Below are 20,493 nucleotides of genomic sequence, written 5' to 3' on the forward strand. Positions count from 1 at the left end.
GTCTCTGTATAATTTATTATTAAGGAAATGTTAACCGTACACTTAGATAATGAATTGCAGCAATTTTCAGACTACTGACGTCAGGCTTACTGGCCTGCAGTTCCTGTTTTTGCTCTCCCTCCTTTCTTCAATACTGGCCTTACCAATTGTTATTTTCCAAATAGCAAATACCCCAGATTTAGCAAATTCTGGAAGTTGACAACCAAGGCATCCATTGTTGCCGTGGTCCCAGGGTGTAGGCCAGAGTCAGGGGATTTTTGGCTTTCGGTCCCATTAATTTCCACAGTACTTTTTCCTTACTATTATTAATTACTCTAAGTTCCTCCTTCTCATTTGACCCTTGGTTCCGCACTAGTGATTCTGCGGTATGATTTTGTGTCTTCTACTATGGAGATAGACAAAATATTTAACATCATTGCAATTTCTTTATTCCATATTATAATTCCCTTGGTCTTAGACTCTAAGGGACCCACATTTACTTTTGCTACTCTATTCCTTTGTACATACTTGTGGAAGCTTTGGTATATTTCTGGCTAGTTTATTCTCATTCTATTATTTTTCATCTATCAATTTTTTGTCATCCTTTTGCTTATATTTATAAACTCTCCAAAACCTTCAGCATACTACTCTTCTCGGCAGTATTATAAATCTTTTTAATCTAATACTACCCTTAACGTACTTTGTTATCTACAGGTGGATCACTTTTTACCTTGGGGTTTTTATTTCTCAATGGAATGACTAATTGTTGAGAATTATGAAAATTCTTTACCGAACTTTGCTGTTAATCTACGATCTTGGCTATTTTGTTTTAAAACGCTCCTGTGAAGCACCTTGGGATGTTTTATTACATTAAGGTGCTATATAAATAGCAATGATCATCATACATTTTAATCTAATTCTCAATCTATTTTAGCCAACTCAGCCCTAATACCCACATATTTGACTTTAAGCTCAATACGCTAGATCCTGACTTGTACATAATATAAAGCTTCATCTTGAGTTTGAAAGTTATGATCACTCTTAAACTTTTTAAGCACCTACCCCCAATTTGACCTTATTCACCGAGGCCTCATTACTGTTAAACTTTGTCCCTTCCTGTAATACTCTGCTCGTCTCTTACCAAATTGCTACACTGCTCTGTGACCTTGAGTTTTCCATTTAGATTTATTAATTTCCCCTTACTTGAACCCCTTCTCATTTTTAATTCAAAGCCCTAGTTTTTAATTCACTAAAACGCTGGCCACAGCCCAGTTTAAATGGAGTCTGTCCCAACAGAACAGCTTCCACTTTCCCCAGTAAATCGAAAGCATGCCTCCCTAAACCACTCGTTGAGTCACACAATCAACATTGATCTTTTTGTCTCTATGCCAATTTGTACATGGCTCAGGTAGAAATCCGGAGAGAATATCTAAGGTTCCATTTATTAATTTGGCTTCTAGCTCCTCAAACTCCTTCAGCAGAATCTCATCCTTTGTTTCATCATTGGTTCCTATGTGGACCATGACAAATGGATCCTCACCGTCCCATTCCAAGTTCTTCTCCAGCTCGGAGATGTTTGGACAAGCAACAACCTTTGGAATTTCTGGTGCAGAAAACAGTACCAATTCCCCCTTGCCCAACTATACTGTCCCCTACCACTACCACAATCCTTTTCACTGCCCCCACTTGTGCCGTGGTCAATTTGCTCATTCTCCTTGCAGATTTTGTCCTCATCTACATAGGCAACAACACTGTACTTGGGATCTCCTTACTAGTCTTCTTGTCGATGGCTAACTAGACTTGTACCACTTCCTTTTTGTCTATTAGTGGGTTTTAGGGTGAGGAATTCTCTTCCCCAGTGAGCAGTGGAGGCTGCGCCACTGAATATATTCAAAGCTGGGTTAGGTTTGAGTGACAAGGGAGTCAAGAGTTATGGGAGGCAGCAGGAAAGTAGAGTTAAGGCCATAACTAGATCAGCCACAATCTTATCAAATGGCAGAGAAGGCTCAAGGGGCGAATGGCCTACTCCTGCTCCTATTTTTGTTATGTTCCTAACCTAGGGAGTGTGACTGTCTCCTGGATCAAAGTGTTTAGGTAGCCTCACCAGCCCTCCACCTGCCTTCCCTGATGTCCCACAATGTTCTGCACCTTAGACTCAGCGCAATAATTCTGAGCTGAAGTTTCTCAAGATGCAGACAATTATTGCAGAGGTGGTTGTCCAGGACCACAATCCGCACTCGCAGTGCTTTGCACAAACTCTGTTACAATTGCAGCCCATCACCTACACCGCCATCCAAATATAACCATATTTATTCAGTCGATGTATTTATTTAACATGGTTAAAAGATTAAAAACTATATATTTTTTAAAATCCAGTTTAAGTTTTAGGTAGATTAAATTATTTATCTGTAACAAGCCACTAGGAGCATTACAAACAATTGACAGTATCTCCTCTCATACCAAATTCCCAACGTTCACAGAATGCGAGTGCATCACAAAGCATCCTCTGATTACTAATTCTTCTGCCAGCAGAATGTTTCTCCTTATTTATTCCATCAAACCCCTTCATGATTGTGAACGCCTCTATCAAATCTCCCCTTAACTTTCTCGGCTTTTGAGAGGAACAATCCCAGATTTTCCAGTTTCTCCACATGAACTGAAATCCCTCATCTCTGGTTCCACTCTGGTAAATCTTTTCTGTGCCCTCTTCCAGGCCTGGAATTCCTCCAGAAATGTGGTGCCTACAATTAGGAGTATTAATCCATCTGGGGCCTAACCAGTGTTTTACAAAGGGGGAGCATAATTTCCTTGCTTTTGTACACTACACCTCTGTTTATAAATCCAAGGACCCTCTACGGTTATTGCCAACAGGCTTATCACCTGCTAAATTGAGAAAGCCCACAGCTACACAGCAGCCTGGAAGTGTCATGCAGACTTTGTACCAAGTTAAATACCACATGCATGGCCATGTAAATGTTTACAGCGGTGAGTGGGGGAAATCTCTCAGCACACATCCTCAACCTTCATAGAATTTTGTATAGAACCCCCAGATCTTTGTTTATGCACTCCCCTTAAAACTACTTTTTAAAAAATTTTCCTTTCAAAACGTACTTCACATTTCTCTATTAAATTACACCAGCCGTGTGTCTGTCCATTTCACTAACCTGTCTGGACTCTCTGCAGTTTGTCACTATCCTCCTCATTGTTTACCACTGAGTGTTGTCATCTGCAAAATGTATTCTGAAAGTTGGATTATGTATACCAGTCCAGGTTATTTATGGTCCCAATGCCAGACACAGGGTGACACCACTGTATACTTTCCTCCAGTCTGAAAACCACTAAACTCTGCTTGCTGATCCTTTAAGCAATTTACTATCTGTGCCGCCACCATCCCTTTAATCCCACAGATTTCAATTTTCAGATAACACATCTTTGCAATGAAATCAACTGTCGTAAACCATTCAAGTGTTTACTCTATTACTTCGTTTGGGGGGGGGGGGGGGGACCGTAATGAACTGGGCATCATTTCAACTACAAAACTACCAGTTTTCAAACGGAATGCGTCGAGATTACAGCGCAGTCATTACTATCAATTGTTAAGAAAGCCATTGGGCTGTGACCCTTCACTGCTGCCTGAGATGCGCCAGCACCGCAGGGATCCATGCCCATTCTTTTAAATCTGCAGGAATACTATTAACAGAACGATTTTTCCTTCCGTTTAAAAGAGCATGTTTATTTTTAAATCTGTTACTCTTCTGCTGGCTGTGCAATTTATCGGCCAATTCGCAGGGCAGTATTACAGTACAGGGGAGGTCGATCGTATGTATCGAGTTAGTTGGTTGATCTCCCTCATTGGCCTCTAACCCAATGTTAGCAAAATCGGGGCTAGCTTTTATATTCCCCCGCAATCTGGCCTGGATAGCGGGGTGGGAGCAGTCTGGAAATTAGCAACATGTTAGCCTCTCCTTCTGTACTTAATAACATAAAACGTTGCAGCATCTCATGGGCTGTCACCCGGTCTCCCTGTCGCGTGAAATGGCGGCTCGGAGAGTGGGAGAAAAACACTTGGAAGTCTGGTTTTTGGTGGAGAGAGGAACCGATTACGCTCAGCTATTGCCAGTTACACTGGAGCAATGCTGGCCGTGTTAAACCTGCTGTGGTCTCGGGTTTACATTAAAAGGCAAGCTGCGAATATTTATAAGCAGTTTTCGAAATGGCCAAACAGAGAAAATAATAATTGGAGGGGAGGAAGAGACTCAATACTAAACCTTTTAGAAAAAAAAACTGACCAGGTATATTTTTGCCCTTTTAAAAAATCTATTTGTGAGGAGTCTCTCCTGCTTTTCACCCTGCATTATTTGGACCATTGTCTTTCTCCATTACAGCCCCTAGCAGTCTGTAGGTCATTACTTCCTCCCTAGGTGGGATGTATCTGTTGATTATTCTCTTTCCACCCCCCCAGACCCTTTCTCTCCCACTTTGTTTCCAGCCTTACACCCCCAGACCCTTTCTCTCCCACTTTTTGATTGCAGCCTTACTGAGATAACTGTTCCTCTTCCAGTCTTCCGTTCGGATGAAGGAGCTCACGCCTGGCATTGTAGTTTCTCTTGACAGATGCTGACTGACCTGTTTTACTTCCAGGTATCGCTGTTCACATTTAAAATTTCCAGCATTTACTGGTTTGGCGTTTTAAGTTTCAAGCAGATTGCAGACCGTCTGCCTCCAGGATATCGTTCACGTTACCGTCTGGAGTGCACCATAGTGCGAACCTCCGCAACGGGAATAAGGTTTCTACATCAAAAAAATCACGGAGGAGCTTTTTCACCGGGTCCAGGCTGTTACACCGCACTTGTATGATTTAAGTAGCGGGAATGTGAACAACCATGGTCTGTCACGCTGCGAGTGTTCTTGAATTCACCCATCACTAACCGGCAGAGTTTGGTCTCTTTTTGTGTGGGAATGTGAGCGCTTCCCAAACGGAAGCGACGTTGCTAAAGAAACTCCAGTCACTTTTCAGGAGACTGGGCTCATATTTTCTCACACCGCTGACCCGGCGCGGGCTGTCATTTTATATAGCGGATAATTTAACAAGTGAAACCTGAGCATTTCCCCCTGAAGGAATGCAAACCTCAGCCAACTACCACAGAAGTCAAATTCTATTTGTTGCCAAAATCTCACCACTGCTTTTGGCTGATTTGGTGTAATTGTTACATTTCTCAAGCTAGTGCGGAGTAATAGATTGTGTGGAGCGAATGCAGGTGTCACAGTTGGGTTACATCAGTACATGGATCATTGGTTAATAGTTTGTATTGCTTTACTCATCATTAGTGTCGCACATTTTGTAACCTCAGACCAACACCGGCCTGGTAGGATAATGTAGGATATATGATTGAAAATTACGTGAATTGAGTTTGCTCACTCGCTCATAGCCATTACTTCCAATAACAAAATTCTCTGCAGATTCATCCAGTAACTAGGTGGGCCATAAGAACCGGGAAGATCTTTGGACTGCACTCATTAGCTGAACTTCGCCACGACAGCATTGCTACAAATAGCCTGAGCTCCCTCCGTTAAGAAGGATCTTGTTCTTTAATTATCCTCTAATCCCTGATTAAAGTATATGCAAGGCATTATGAGTCTTTTACAATAGTCAATCGCCATTCCCTGGCCAACACGTGCAGATTAAACCGCCCCGCCGAGTAAAGGGAGACAGTAAGGGAGAAAACTGAAGCCTAAAAGCTATCCATACTGTGACAAACTTACTCAAGAGCAACCACAAGCTGTGTGCAAAATTAATTATACTTGTACTGTTGGGGAGGGAGTTAAGACAGTCAGGGCAGAAGATTTTTTACTTTGCATCGGAATCTGGGAGTGTTCGATGCCAACAATAGATTAAAAAAGGAAATCATTTCCATTCTGAAAATCTGATTTGGGTGAGTACGTGTACACATTGACCATGTGTGCAGTGTTGATGGTGAAGGACTAGCAAGTTGTACAGTCTAAGATCACTGACACTGATGGCTTAGCTGCACAGCCAAATAAGTGCACACAAGTTACCAGTCCAATTCAGTAAACGCTTAATAGGACATAAGCCTTCTGGAATACTTGACATATGAATATTGGATTTTCAATGTCAAAAAAGTTCTTGTGTGAAAGCCTTTAGAACCATAAAGTTTGCTTTCAAAACTAATCTTTATGCATGGTTTTTATTATCATTGACAAATATAGGTTTATCAGTATTGGTTGTCCACACTATCCTTGCACCTCTGAAAATTAAACAATGCACCAAACAAATGAGTTGTATGCATTATCTAGTTCTCCGTTCTGGTTAGGGTAAACAAAATAATTAATGGTCAGTCTCAAACCAGTTCCTTCTTAGAGGGCTTAAACATGCAGTACAAAGATTATAATGAACATTATGAAATCTCAGATCTGACAGGCTAATAGCTCTGGACAACAAAATAAATAGATATTCAAATAGGGAGTGAAATGTTGACAATTAGTTGAACTGGAAACAGGCAAGAATGTGGCTATTTCATCATATTCTGAACGAGAAGTGGGAAACCAGCCAAATCCATTTAAGTACCCCTCTAACAAGCCACCAAGAGATGCGGATTGGAGATGTTGGAATACAGTGTGTAAATGTTGGTCACTTGTATACCATACTGGGATAGCAACCCAGAGGTTCAGGGTTGAGTCCCACCACTGCAAGCTACAAAGTGGAATTCAATAAGACTGGTAACTGAACTGGCACCAAATATGATGTGTTTCCAGACAAGAACATTCAACTGGCTCATTAATGTCCTTCAGGATAGAGGGAATCTGCCATTCCAACCCAGCCTAACCTACAAAATTTCACACTAGCTGGGTGACTTTTAATGCCCTCTCAAGCAGCCTAACAAGCCACTCAGTTGTAATGACTTCTATCAAACTACCACCATCTCAGTATAACTAAGTCTGGGCAATAAATTCAACCTAGTCAGTGTCACCCATAACTGAGAACAAATCAGAAAAGATCTACACACCAAAATGTAAGTGAATGCCAAATTTCCATCATTGGATTTATTCAACCACTCATCTCCTTCCCAAATACGTGACAACCTACCTTTTCCAAGTTGACATCACCGCAGTGACTTTACAAGTTTGGTCTCTGCACTTAAGCATCAACGGAGACAGCAGGAACTGCAGGTTGTAGCCAGGTCTAAGTCAAAAGGTCTCAAAATTGGCAACCATGATGGCATCAACTAACAGTGGCATATATGAAATGGACCATCATTCAGACGCTTAGCAGCTTTCTTCATTCAAATATCAGCCTGTACGTTTGATTAAATTTGGTACATTTCTGCACATCCCATGGTTCCAAATGAGTTACTGCATTAGATTCAAAATTTATCAGTTTGTTCACTTGTGATACATCTACTGAACAAAAGTAATTGCAAAACTGGTTCACCAGCATAAATCAATAATCTGATGATACAAGTGTAGTCAAGTGTCTCTGAGTTTCCTTTTCCCAAATAAATAAACTATTTCACAAGGTCATCTCTCTTAAATGAACATCACCTTTGCCAAAGCACTTGACTGTAATTTAAAGCATTTGCGCACCATGATCAAAAATTCAAATACCACACGAGTCTTTATTTCATTATATTCCAACCGTGGACATTTCAGAATATCAAGATCATGAAAAAAGGAACCAATTTTTTACAAGATTACCCTGATTTGTGAAACAGGGGTGCCTTTCTGTGCTAACGTTGAATTGAGAAGTGAGTGAGAAACAGAAGATGTTTAAGAAATACATAAAAACATTAGTTGCATTCAAAACCAATGCCCATTCTGCAGATGTACACAGTACATAGTAGCTGCAAAGCATAGAACTTGCCACAATACCAGCAATGCGTTTTTCGGAGTTGTACCATATATATTCCACAAATATAAATGCATTGGACCACTGACAAATGAATGTTCACACTGAAGCCATCAAACTGCACTTGGTGCACAGAAGGCCTACTGATTCTCTGAAGGAAAACACAGCATATTCCAAACCGTATATACAAAGTGATCATACAATGTTGAGAGGTAGCACACCAGTGTTCTTATAGCAATGTCAAAATGGCAATGAGTAGGCAAAGTAAATCAGACACAAGCAATTTGGACAAGTCAGACAATGAGTTACTCTTGCCATTTTATGTATGCAGTTTAAGGGTCGTACAACAGAAACAGAACAAGACACTTGAGTTTCATGTAAATATTATGCACAACTTCTCTGAAAATTGAAGTAAATTGAGAATATACCACAAGGACAAGCCAGACAAAAATTCACTCATTCTCTTGATAACAGGAAGAATTCAGTCTAATACATATTCTTTAAAAAAAGTAACTGGGAGGGAAAGTCACCAATATTCTCCTGCAGTTAAAATCAAATCTAATCTAACCCATTAATGGATCTTCTCTTTCGAAATCGCCACCTCTTTTCCAGAAATTGTAAGAGTAATGTAACTGGGGGCAAAAGCAAAACAAGCTTTGTACTCTTTTAGGGAGGACTAAGCATTGTAAAAGGTTTGGGGGGCTGGGGAGGAGGAATAAATTAGTTTTAGCAAAGTGGAACTCCAAAAAAGGGGAAAAATTTGAAATCATTTATGGAGATTTTCACTTTTAAAAAAAAATCGGCTTGTATTGATTCTCCCAACTCAAAGAACCAGCAAAGTAAAATGATTTTTAACATGGAATATCACTGTCACAGCTGCTCATTGAAAATGCTCTTGTATAAAACATTAACTTGCTTCTGAAATAATGAGGTAAATTGCAAGTATAGATGATCAATGCGAAAAATCAGACAGATAACTGTGGTCCGCTCATCTATTTAAGTCAGTATTGGACAACTTTGTTCCCACCAGACCATTAGGTTCAGACATCAGGTGCACTACAATGTTCTTCACTGTTTCACACAAAACATAGAAAAACAAAAAAGACAGCCAACAAATTTGCCATTTGTCTGGCCTTTTTTAAAAAAAAGCAACACAACGTTTTACATCTAAACCTACAGGAGCTGTTTCCTTTATTCATCACGGAATGCATTTTATTGACAAAAAGCTGCGAAGATAATGGTGTATGTACAACTTGTTCTTTTACATCATGGTTCAGTTCAACATTTTGCCTACTGATCTCACCAAATAGATGTAAATGCAAAATTTATCAGTCTGCAAATTACAAAGGCGATCTTTAAATGCAACTGTGCCAATACAAAGACGCTTAATATGTTGCATCAGCAGATATCCTAGTCACACAAAGAACAATGCAGTTCTTACAATAGTTCTTACAAGTAGTTTATGTGGACTTCACACATCAGCCCACTGAGCAGACCTTGGGTTTAGACTGGAGTTGAATTTGGCTCAAGGGTCAACCAGCAGGAGCTCGGAGTCACATGACAATTAAATATCACTGCCAAGTTGATTAAAAATAACCAGCTACTTTTGAGACCCAGTTTACGTGGGAGCTGAATCTAGGTTCTTGTGAATTGAGACCAATCTGTTCCAAATCCCTCCCCACTGCCTCCAGTATTAAGTAAACACTACTGGTACAGTAGTGTGGGATGGGAGCCCCAAAACTGAAAACCACAGGGATACAATATCCCAAGATGTACTGGGAACAGTTATGGATGCTCAGTAGACCAATAAAAGTCCTTCCTCACTATACAATGTAGTGTTGCATACGTTTCAGATCTCCTCAACATCATTTGGAAAAACACATCAAAAATTCAAATAAGCAATACGCATTGTTCTTTTTAGTTAAAAAAACAGCATCACACTTTTACTGATTCATTTTGTATCTTTTACAAAAAACTCACGGATATGATACAGTAGGATTATTGAGTTTTGGGTCATTAACAAGACTGTACAGCATTTCCCAGTACAGGGCACTGTCTACCCAGCGTATAATTGCTTACAAATACATTTCAAAATGCTAGTTACACTAAATTTCTACTAGCACTGCATGCTGGTATGAATACAATGAACTTTTCCCAGTGCCAGAGAAGAATACATTTGCAGCTAGCCTTTTTTAAAAAAAAAAACACTGTTACAAGAATTCATTCAACCTTTGAATGAGTTTAGTTAGAGGGGACTTTTGTACACTTTTACAAACCAACAAGTAACAAAATTTTAGAAAAGTATTAATGCAGAAATTATACTAAGTGCATCAGCATTAAAAGGTTGGTATTAGCCAAATCCTACAGCAAGAAATATATCTACTGGCAGCCTGTAGTGGTTAAAAATAATAAAAAAAACAGTTCATCTGAACTGATTTCACCACTGTTGCAGCATCAATATGAACAGTGTGGGTACTAGCAGAACAATTAGGTAACTAGCATACAAATGAGCTCTATAAACATTTGAATGTCAAGCCTTGGGTCATACATTAGCACAGGTTCGAATTGAACACAGAAGTGAAACAACCTAACCTGCAGTATGCTGTATATATACAGGGACTGGAGAGAATGGCTGCTCTCAAACTCAAAAGATTCAAAAAAACATACCATGCCCAGAACAAAAAGGGTCAACATGCACATTAAGGACTCAGTTTTCAATTTATTTGTACCCTCGTTCCTACTATTTTCACTGTGTCTAATGGCAGCTGACAATAACACCCAAGTGCACAAAATACTATAATTTACATCACTTAGAAAGAACTGTCCAACCTAGGTTTAGCTCTGATTTCATCATTTTCATATGCAGGGTTAGTTATCTGCAGTTACAGTTTAGTCGCCAGAGACAGAGCTTCTATCCACTTAACAATCAGGGCGCCAAGACTTAAAATGATTGCATTGTAACAAAGAAATATGGCTACATTAGCATCTAGTATGCATCTGTGCATAGGCTGTTTGCCTTGTGTATAAGTAAACTAACAGTTTCATGGATCTACACAAAAACATCCACTTCTGCTAGGTCTACACTAATCAGTGGTGTACAGTACTTACAATTTCCACTGGACACCTAAACATTTTCATCCGGTTCCAAATAATCTGGGTTAAAAAGTCAGCGCAAACAGTTGCAAGTTTCAGGCCAGAGGTTCAGACAACCTCCATTTAAACAGCTGTGCTAAAGGCAAGCCAAAAAGCTACAGCCTTTGTTTAAAGTTTGGAATTATCCCAAGACTAGCTTCACTTTCCTTGATCCCATTGGTCTATCACTAAGATCAACAACAGCTGACATTGCTTCATCGCAGGACTCAAAAGCAACCATTGCTTCACCTGTAGGCATGCCTTGTTCATTGAACTGCAGGCACACAGAGTCAGGAATCACACGGTAGCCATAAAAGAAATCCAAAATTTCATCCACAGATACTTTGAAGGGCAAATTCTGCACTTTGACCACTGTTGGGCTGTTGGCATTTAAAGGGCCACCTCCAAAGCTTGGTTCAACCCCTGGTCCTGGAAAACTACCTACACTGCTGCTGCCAAAAACAGGCCCTCCCACTGGGCCATCACCAATACTGACACTGACCCCTGATCCAGGACCTGGTCCTGGTCCAAACATATTACTTGATCCACTGAAACTACTAACAGGGTTAAATGGTGGTACAGGGCCATTAAGATTACCTGAATTGCCACCTGGAGAAAAAATGCTGTCTCCAACACTCGGGAGGAAAGGAGGATCAAGGCTCCCTTGGTTTGGATTCTTTTGACCTTTGGTTTGAAATGGTGGATTAGTCTCCATGTCTTGCTTTTGCTCAAGAGTGATTAGTTGGAGAAATGCATTGCGTCCGTTTAATTTCTTGCGATGCAGTCGCTCAGCCTTCTGTGCCTCCTCTTCATTTAGGAATTGCACCAGTGCCTGCCCCAGCCCTTGACCATTAGAGTCAACAAGAATCTGGACACCATTTTCTGCTAGTCCAATACCTTCCAAAAACTGGAACACATCACTTTTTGTTACATTATAAGGAATATTCCATATATGACCACAGAGTTTTGGTGAACCAGACACTTCCTCAGTTTTCACAGTTACTTCTCTCTTCTGCTCATTTTGCACAAAGTTGTGTGTTCGCTTCTGAATAATTTCTAGCTTCTCTAACATGGCTTTTTTAGTGATTGGATGAACCTGGATGAAGCGACTGCCCATGTACTGCTTGTGGCGACACAATGCTGCTTGGTAATCAGTGGGAGTTTTAAATTCCACAAAGCCTTCACCTGTTGCTCTTCCATTTGGTCCATAGGCTATGTAGATGCTGTCCTCGATGAGTTCCAGTTTATTGAAAAATTCCATGATGTGTTTATTTTCAGCCTCATATGGTAAGCCTTTCAAATAGACGCAGAACTCTTTCTCATGAGGGGAGCGTGATCGTGACCGTTCACGCCTGCTTGGAGATTCAGACCTAGATGTATGAAATGGAGGTAGGTTTTGTCCATAATGCCCAATGGTAGGTGGGGGACCCATGCTTTTGGGTGTATTAAAGCCAACCGTAGTATTCATCCACTGTCTCTCTGTTGCAGGGAACACATTGGCAAATCTCTGGCCCATCATCATTTTCCCATGACGTTTCAGAGCTTCAAAAGTGTCCGAGGGACTATAAAATTTCACCATTGCATCTCTGTTATTGCGACCCAAATGATCTTTCATCATGTGCACTGCATCAACACGAAGTCCATGAAAAAATTCCCTTACATCCGATTCCATTGCAGAGTATGGCATCCCATAAACATGGACATAGAGATCATCTGAATTAATTGGTGGTGGTCCTTTATTCATTGAACTATGGGAATTCATGGGGTGCAATGGATTCAATGAACCCAGGGGACCCATGTACATGGAACTTATGCTATTACTGATGCCCAATGTAGACCCAGAACCATTCATTCCACTGGGCCCAGAGCTTCCCAGAGGAAGAGCACTACCTGCGTTCATAGGCATGGGTGGTAAGCTTGGCATAGGAGGTAGAGGTGGCATGGGAGGGATAGGAGCAAGAGGTGCTATAGGAGGAAGGGGAGGCACTGGTGGCAAAATACCAATTGGAGGAATTGAAGGCATAGGTGGCAGTGATGGCATTGTAGGTAAAGGAGGAAGTGGTGGCAAAGGTGGTACAGAGTTTATTGTATTCAATGGCGGCATAGTGCTGGCCATTGTCGAACCCATGCTAAACCCAGGGCTGCTAAAAGTGGGATTGAGGCTCGAGGGTGTACTTCCCATGCTGGCAGCAGAAAAGGTGGGCACATTTTTATTCCCCATGCCTTCATGTAATGAGGAAGTTGTGGTAACCATAGTGGGAGTGTTTAAGTTAGGCATAGTAGTTGGTAAATTACCCCTTCCACTCATACCAGTATTGCTAGTTGGCCCTGGCCTGCTCGAGCCCCCTGGTGGCATATCCACATTACCGGTTTCAAAACGCCTACGGCTGAGCTCAATCATATTTTGCATTTCAGTTTTACTACTCAGTAGGAGTGATACTTTGGATCCTTTAATTGTACCCCCACCACGCATCATACCAAGCCGTGCATCTTCATCTGTGGAGAAAACGATGAAAGCCTCACCAAGTTCACCACCTACAATATGCACACCACCATCAGGAATGGTTAGTCCAGAGAAGAAGTGGCGGATATCCATGGTCCCCGCCACAATGGGGAGACCCTGCAAGCGGATGACCACGGCCATGCTGAGCCCAATCAATAACAACCACCTGCAGACGAGAAAGGCACGAACTACGTCAGACGTGTTAGAACAAAACCAGCCTAACCAGAAATGTAAAATGTACTTAGCATACAATATAAGCCATCACAGGAAAACCATCAATTTTTTTGCATAGAGGACCAGTTTTAGGACAGATTTTTAAACAAACATTGCATTGAGTCCAAGTTGCATAAATGCAATATCCAAAATTTAATTGCACAGCAGTTTAATGAAGTAACCACAACAGTAATGCATTTCTCTTTACCACAACAAGTTGCATTTATACCAAAATAATAGAACCCGAGGCGCTTCACAGAAGGGTTTTCAGACAAAATATGACATGAGCCATGTTAGGACAGATGACCAAAGCCTTGGTTGGTCAATGAGGTAGATTTTAAGCGTGTAACGGAGAGGAAAAAAAAGAGGCTGATAGGTTCAGGAAGGGAATTCTGGAGTATGGAGTCAAGGAAGCTGAGAGGTCAGCCATCAAATCAGGAGGCCTGAATTAGAAGAGCACAAAGCTGGAGGAATTAGAGATAGAAAGAGGCGGGAGACTTTGAAGCGATTTGAATACAAGTTTGAGAATTTTTTAAAATTGAGGCATTGCCAGATCAGGAGCCAAATAGCTCAGCAAGCTCAGGGGTAATGGGTGAATGAGGCTTAGTGAAGTTAGGATATGGGCAGAGTTTTGGATGAGCTGAGGTTTACAGAGAGTGCAAGGTGGGAGGCTGCCCTGGAGCATTGGAGGTGTCATATTTAGAGGTAAATAAGGCATACATAAGGGTTTCAGCAGATGAGCTGATTCAGGGTAGAAAAGGTGGTCAGATAGAGAGGTTGTAAACAGTCTGGTTCAGCCTTCGTAGCCAGGAAGAGAAAGGAGACAGTGGTAGGGGAATGAAGTTTGTAACAGCGTCAAAAGACAATGGCTTTGGTCTTCCCAATATTTAAGTGGAGGAAAGCTCTGCTCATCTAATACTGAATGTTGAATGAGCAGTGTGACAAATCAGAGACAATGGAGAAGTCGACAGAGGTTGTGGTTGTGAGGTATAATTGAATGGTGTCAGCATGCACATGGAATTTGATGCAATTTTGGAAGATGTTTGTTTCAATGTCAAGCTTCCTTACAAATATGTTGCAATATGCAACATGAAATCTGAATGCAAAAGCAAGCAGCTACAATTCAGATTTTTCTCAGATTTCAAATCATTCTCAGCTTGTAAAGGATATCAGAATTTGGAATTGTTTTCAGACTCAAGACAACTACAGTAAGCAAACTCTTGTATTAAGTTTAGTTGATATATAAATCTTCTGGGTTTGTTTCTGTGCTCACTCTATGCTAATAGCCAATTCTGCAATTTTTGAAGACAAACATACTAGTGGTTCTAAAAACCCAATGCATTCGAATAACAATGTTGCGGGTCAGAGATTAAAATTCAGTATGTGAATCAAAAACACTTTTGCAGCCTAAAACAGATTTGAGTCAAAGCGGTCAGCAATTTTTTTTTAAAAATGTAACCAACTTCAGACACATGAGCAAATAAATTAGAGTGTAAAATACTATATTTAAACCAAAATAATCTACCAAACTGAAGAGCTAATGCCATTTTACTAAATACCAATTAAAATTGTAAATCTCAATGTTTCTGCTCAAAATTTGATAGCAACTAACATGGAGCCTATATAAATCTTTAAATTCTATATCTAAAACAACCTTTACAGAAGAGAATCTTACCTGTGACCAAAACAGAGGCGTTTCCCTTAAGAAGCTGAGGACACCAGCCAATCCTGTTGTCAACCAATTTAAACCAACTTTACAGACTGCAGAAAGAATAAACGGGATGACAAATCAATGTCTGCAATACGCAATGCAATCAGGCTCGTGCCGTGTACACGAATGTCTCCACATAAGACCGCATCTTGCAGAATCAGTACAAACTGAACATTTCAGAATTTCTCACAACTTCCCATGTTATACAGCATTAACCATCACTTCTCCTCTAGCTAAATATTAAAAGGGTGCTACAAATCCAAGACCATAATCACAAGTCTCCAGATCCAATCGAGGGAAGGAAAAGTACAGAAAAAGGAGGGGAGACTATTCAGCAAAAAAAAACCCCCAAGGTTCTTACCAAGTAAAACTTATGAAAAATGTTTCCCTGACAAGAGTTCACTCTTTGCTGGGGTGCAGCTCCAGGGATGCCTGGGGCCTTCCAGTATTTCACCCAAGTAGCCATGCTAACACAAACAAGTGTTGCAAGTATTTTAATCTTGCACAAAGCCAAACTCAGTCCCACCATGGCCTAATGCACCACACACACACACAATTTCTAACAGGGACTGCTGGATAGCAGCCAGGAGCTAGAAACTAAAAAGGACTGCCCTTTCTATGCCAATGATGGTGCCCCTATTGCTGCACTAGCTGAGATCAGCTAACTCACAGAAGATCAGGGATCAATTCTGGTACCTGCCTGGTTTGTATGGTTCAGCTATTTCTCACCGAGCTACAGGAACACAGATGATATTTACTTCCCAAAGGTCTTCCAATTTGAAGCAGTGAGGTTCGGCATTTGAATTTGGCAGGAGGCCACAAATAACTTGGGGTTTAGTCAATGGTTAAAAAAAAATGTTCATGAAGGTGTTAAATTGGAAGACAACTGCCAACAAATTGTACAGGACAACTAAAGATGACGACAGCTGTGTTTTACCAAAGAGAAACACAGGTTTTCTGCAAAGTATAACCATTACCTATTTGGAAACATCACTGGCTAGTGTCTGACACTAGCAATCTGTTTGCAATTCATTACTCTGCCATGAAAAACCTACACAAATTACTCCCAAGTTGAAAAACTTAGCTGTGAGATTTTAACTATAAATTTTCACATATATAAACTTACACGCTAAAAACACAATTGTGCATTTTAAACAGATACCAACATGTATCTAAAATGCTATTATTTTCTCGGAAATTCACTGGCCATGGCAGAGAGGAGTATGCTACAAACAATATTCACCTGATCTACAATGCCAATTTGCACCTATGTTATAACACAAGTCACTATTTTTCATGAAAATGTTATTTCAAAATATTTTGTTCAGTGATAAAAATCAAGAATTTATTTTAAACTATATAAGTCATTTGGAGCTCAAACGCTGAAGTCAACTTGAGTTCTTGCTACACACTTATTTCACTGCAGCTTTTGCTGATTGCACTTGCCCTATGAATTCTTCAACAAGAAACTAGCCAATTGATCATCAAAAATGTTTACCCAAAGCATAAACATTATAGATCCATATATTTGGAAATTTAAACTTTTGCAACTTGTTAAAATAATCTGATCACAGTGGAAGGCAGACAGATGTAGTTTTTTTTAAAAAGAGCAATTTTTACAGCTACCCATTTTTAAAAATAAAAATCTAGATATCTAGAATGGACAATCATTATCTGAAACAGGATCAAGCAAGCAAAATTTAAAATTATGAAGTGGATTGGAAATTATGCATGATGGGTGACTGACTTAAGGTAACAATGACGATCAGATGAAATTTTAGATTCCATCTCAGTGCCATACTCCTTCAGTCAGACACTGATTAATGTAACTACTGTATCTTGTGTATAAAGTGTGCGCTTCTTAGAGATCACTCAAAGGAGGCACACAAGGCTTTCTGCCTGTGGCAGCACACTGTACAGTTAACAAGAGATTTACTTAAATTTCCATTGGTCCAGGCTCACTCATTCCCAATGGCTCATTGTGGAGAAATATTCTTTGCAACCAGTAAGTCAGGTTTTACTTCAAAGATTACAGTGGACATTCTCCGTCACTAATAACTATAGACTCACAATGTGCACTGTTGGAGACATCATTCAGTTATAAAAAGGTAGTGTGTAGTTTACAAAGGATATGCACATCTGACAACATGGCTTCTATCTGAAATGACCTAGAATGGCACTTTCCTTTTTCACATTACGTAGATTAAAAATCCCCTACCTGGTTGCACGCTTATCTATAAAACCTCATCATCAAGTCTTTGCCACGATTGTGTGCCAAATTTCCACTCAAACTCCTACACCCACATTTATAATAGAAACTGCCAACTTTAACTTGTCACCCTGTAATGAGTCCTTCCCTCCAGTATTTGCACTATAGTATCTCAGTTTTACATCTTCCAACTCCTCAGCTTGTAATGCAAATAAAATCTTCCTACAAATCTTACATCTGCACACTCTAGGCCAATTAACTACCATCCTCTAATCCAGATTCACCTGAAAACCTCACTCGGTGATAGGTATATGCTCATTCTATTAGTAATTCAACTAGTATTGGTACTACATTAATTCTGCTCAAATATACTACCCTCTCCAAAAATCCTTAACACTCATGGTTTAAAAAAAATGAGAAACTAGGTGGTAACCAGTAGCTGACAGCTGTATTTACAAGTATATAGTTTAGTGTCTACAGAATGTATTTCACTACAGGGCATTTTATTTCTATATTCACAGCAAAGTGACATTCTAACAATTCCCCATCCTCCCCCAAAAAGGATTGGTAAAGATCGATTAGTATAGGAACAGAGTTCTTCTGCTATTGGCAAATTAAAACAGTTCAAAAAAAAATTTGGAATGTGCATACTGAAAAAAACTCAAGTAGATTATGGTTACTACTGAATAGTAAAGACCATCTGTAAAACTTCACAGGAAGTCAGCTGCCACTCAGTATAGTCCAATGCAGTCCTGACCTAAATACAAGCTATTCTAATATACAATAGTGCATTTGTAGTTTGAGTGCTTCATTTTGACTCACTGAGAGTCCCATGTAGATGTGGATCGAGTGATGCAACTCCTATTTGATTTATTAAAAATGGTTTGGTGCTTTCATTTCTGATTTATGAAGGAAATCAAATCTAACAAGGATACAGATTTGATAACTGTTCAGACCCTGTCTTCAGATTGATCTGGAAATAAAAACCCATCAAGTAGATTCCTGGAAACCAGTGTCAGTTCAGAAGACAGCAGAATTTTCCATATCTACAATGCTTGATGCCGCTGCTCATTACTTACACAGATTAGCCCTTTGGTTACAAATCCAGGAGGGATAACACCCAAACCACCAGAGATCAGACATCTGAATAATAGCAGCGGCGTTACTGCATCCATAACAGTACAAGCAAGCAATCACACTATCACAACGAACTCTTGCATCACACCAATCCAGTCAAACCTAGATTTCAAATACAACACTAGCTCAGATCACTCTCACAAGCCTATCAGTTCTTAGTGATGCTATGAAACAGCTGAAATCAAGGGCAGGGCTTGATACCAATTTGGTTTTATTTACAAATGTAAGACTTCTAAAAATTGGAAAATAAATTTGGCAAAGAATCAGTTTAATGATAGGCTTCATTTTAATCCTTGACAAAAACTTAGATGAATTTATTGCAAACATATCAATATTCAACTGATCTATACATCTATAGCCAGCAGCTGTGGATTGAAAACAATAGATTATTTGCCTCAAGCTCTCAATATTGGCCATCTGCCTATGGCTTCTATAATAGCCCACATGTTCCAATGCTGATAGTTCCTCTGTATTGGTCATTTCACCCATCCGTTCCCAACTGCACGAAAATCTCCAATGTCTAAAACAATTACCGCATCTGACAAAATTGAACTCTAACACATACAATGTCAAGACACAGAATGCAAGATCAATTGTTATTTTTGAAGTTTTTTTTTAAGAAGGAAAAACATGATCCAATGCATTTATTTTCTGGTGGGGACAGCAATTACTGCCAAGTTTCCTCAGGCTATCACTAGACTAATATTATAGGATTTCAGTAAAGCATCCACCCAAATTGTGGGAAGCACCCAGGGGTTCAACTACAGATTTTGTTTTCCCAAACATCCAGAGAATGGATTTCTGAGCTGTCAAATGTTTGGGTGAAGTACTCATTGCAGGGACATAATGAGAGCATTACACAAGATGATACTGGGAATTAAATCAGTCAGTTGTGTTAAATAATCAGAACACTACCAGATTTCCTAGTGAACCAAATACATGGGTAGAATCCAAGATGTTTGATTCTTTAAAGGTCCATTATGCAAGATGTTCTTCCTAATACAAACACCCACTGAATAATTACGTGCTACAGCGCAACCAGACTAGCCAATCCATTTGCAGTTGAAGGCCTGTCATAGCAAAACATTATATGTATTTGTTCCATTTCAAAGCATAACATATGGGTTATTTACAGTAATCGCACAATGGAATAAAACTACTGCATCTTAAGTGCAGGTTTGGCCATAAAACCAGCTTCTACTTGTTTTTTTTTCCAGATTGCCAGCATTAAAACAAGCCTAACCAAGACAACACAGAAGAACGCATTATAAGTTCAAGCACTCTTATTTTCACTGCATCATTCCATACTTTTATTAAACTTAGCAAAGCTGAGCCTAAAATACAAAAATTGCTCCTTGTGAAGGCTAAGAAAACAAGAGAACTTACATTTATCTAGGACATCGCAAAGCATGTTACAGCCAATGAAGTATGTTCTGAAGTGTAATCAATCACTATACTATTATAAATGTAGGAAACACAGCAACCAATTTGTACAGAGTAAGATCCCATTAGATAATGACCAGACCACCTGGTTTAGTCACACTGCTGGAGGGGTAAATATTGTCCAAAACACCATGGAAAACTTCAGGTCAAGGGACTTTTTTTTTTTCTTTTTACACCCACCTGAGGGCAGACTAAATTCATCTCATCTGATAGATAGCGCGTCCGACAGTGCAACAGCACTCCCTCGTTACTGTACTGAAGTAACAGCCTAGATTGTGCGCTCAAGCCACTGGAGTGGAGCT

General features: G+C 39.8%; 2 protein-coding genes across 8 annotated transcripts in view; both read right to left on the reverse strand.

Moving 5' to 3' along the window:
* Positions 1-20,493, reverse strand: part of cpne1 (copine I) — an 85,481-nt gene that overhangs the window by 55,906 nt on the left and 9,082 nt on the right. For 2 of the 7 annotated variants that reach the window (XM_078554790.1, XM_078554795.1), the window contains exon 1: positions 13,499-13,636. The exons of the other annotated variants lie outside the window; for them this stretch is intronic. The gene's annotated coding sequence lies outside the window, so the exon portion shown is untranslated. Of the gene's footprint in view, positions 1-13,498; positions 13,637-20,493 lie in introns of those variants that run through there. 7 annotated transcript variants of the gene reach the window in all.
* rbm12 (RNA binding motif protein 12) lies at positions 8,149-13,619 on the reverse strand. Its single transcript, XM_078554789.1, has one exon. The coding sequence runs from the start codon at positions 13,617-13,619 to the stop codon at positions 11,118-11,120; it is 2,502 nt and encodes an 833-aa protein (XP_078410915.1). The 3' UTR covers positions 8,149-11,117.

This window comes from Cetorhinus maximus, chromosome 13 (assembly GCF_964194155.1).
Source record: "Cetorhinus maximus chromosome 13, sCetMax3.hap1.1, whole genome shotgun sequence".
NCBI classification, from domain to species: domain Eukaryota; kingdom Metazoa; phylum Chordata; class Chondrichthyes; order Lamniformes; family Cetorhinidae; genus Cetorhinus; species Cetorhinus maximus.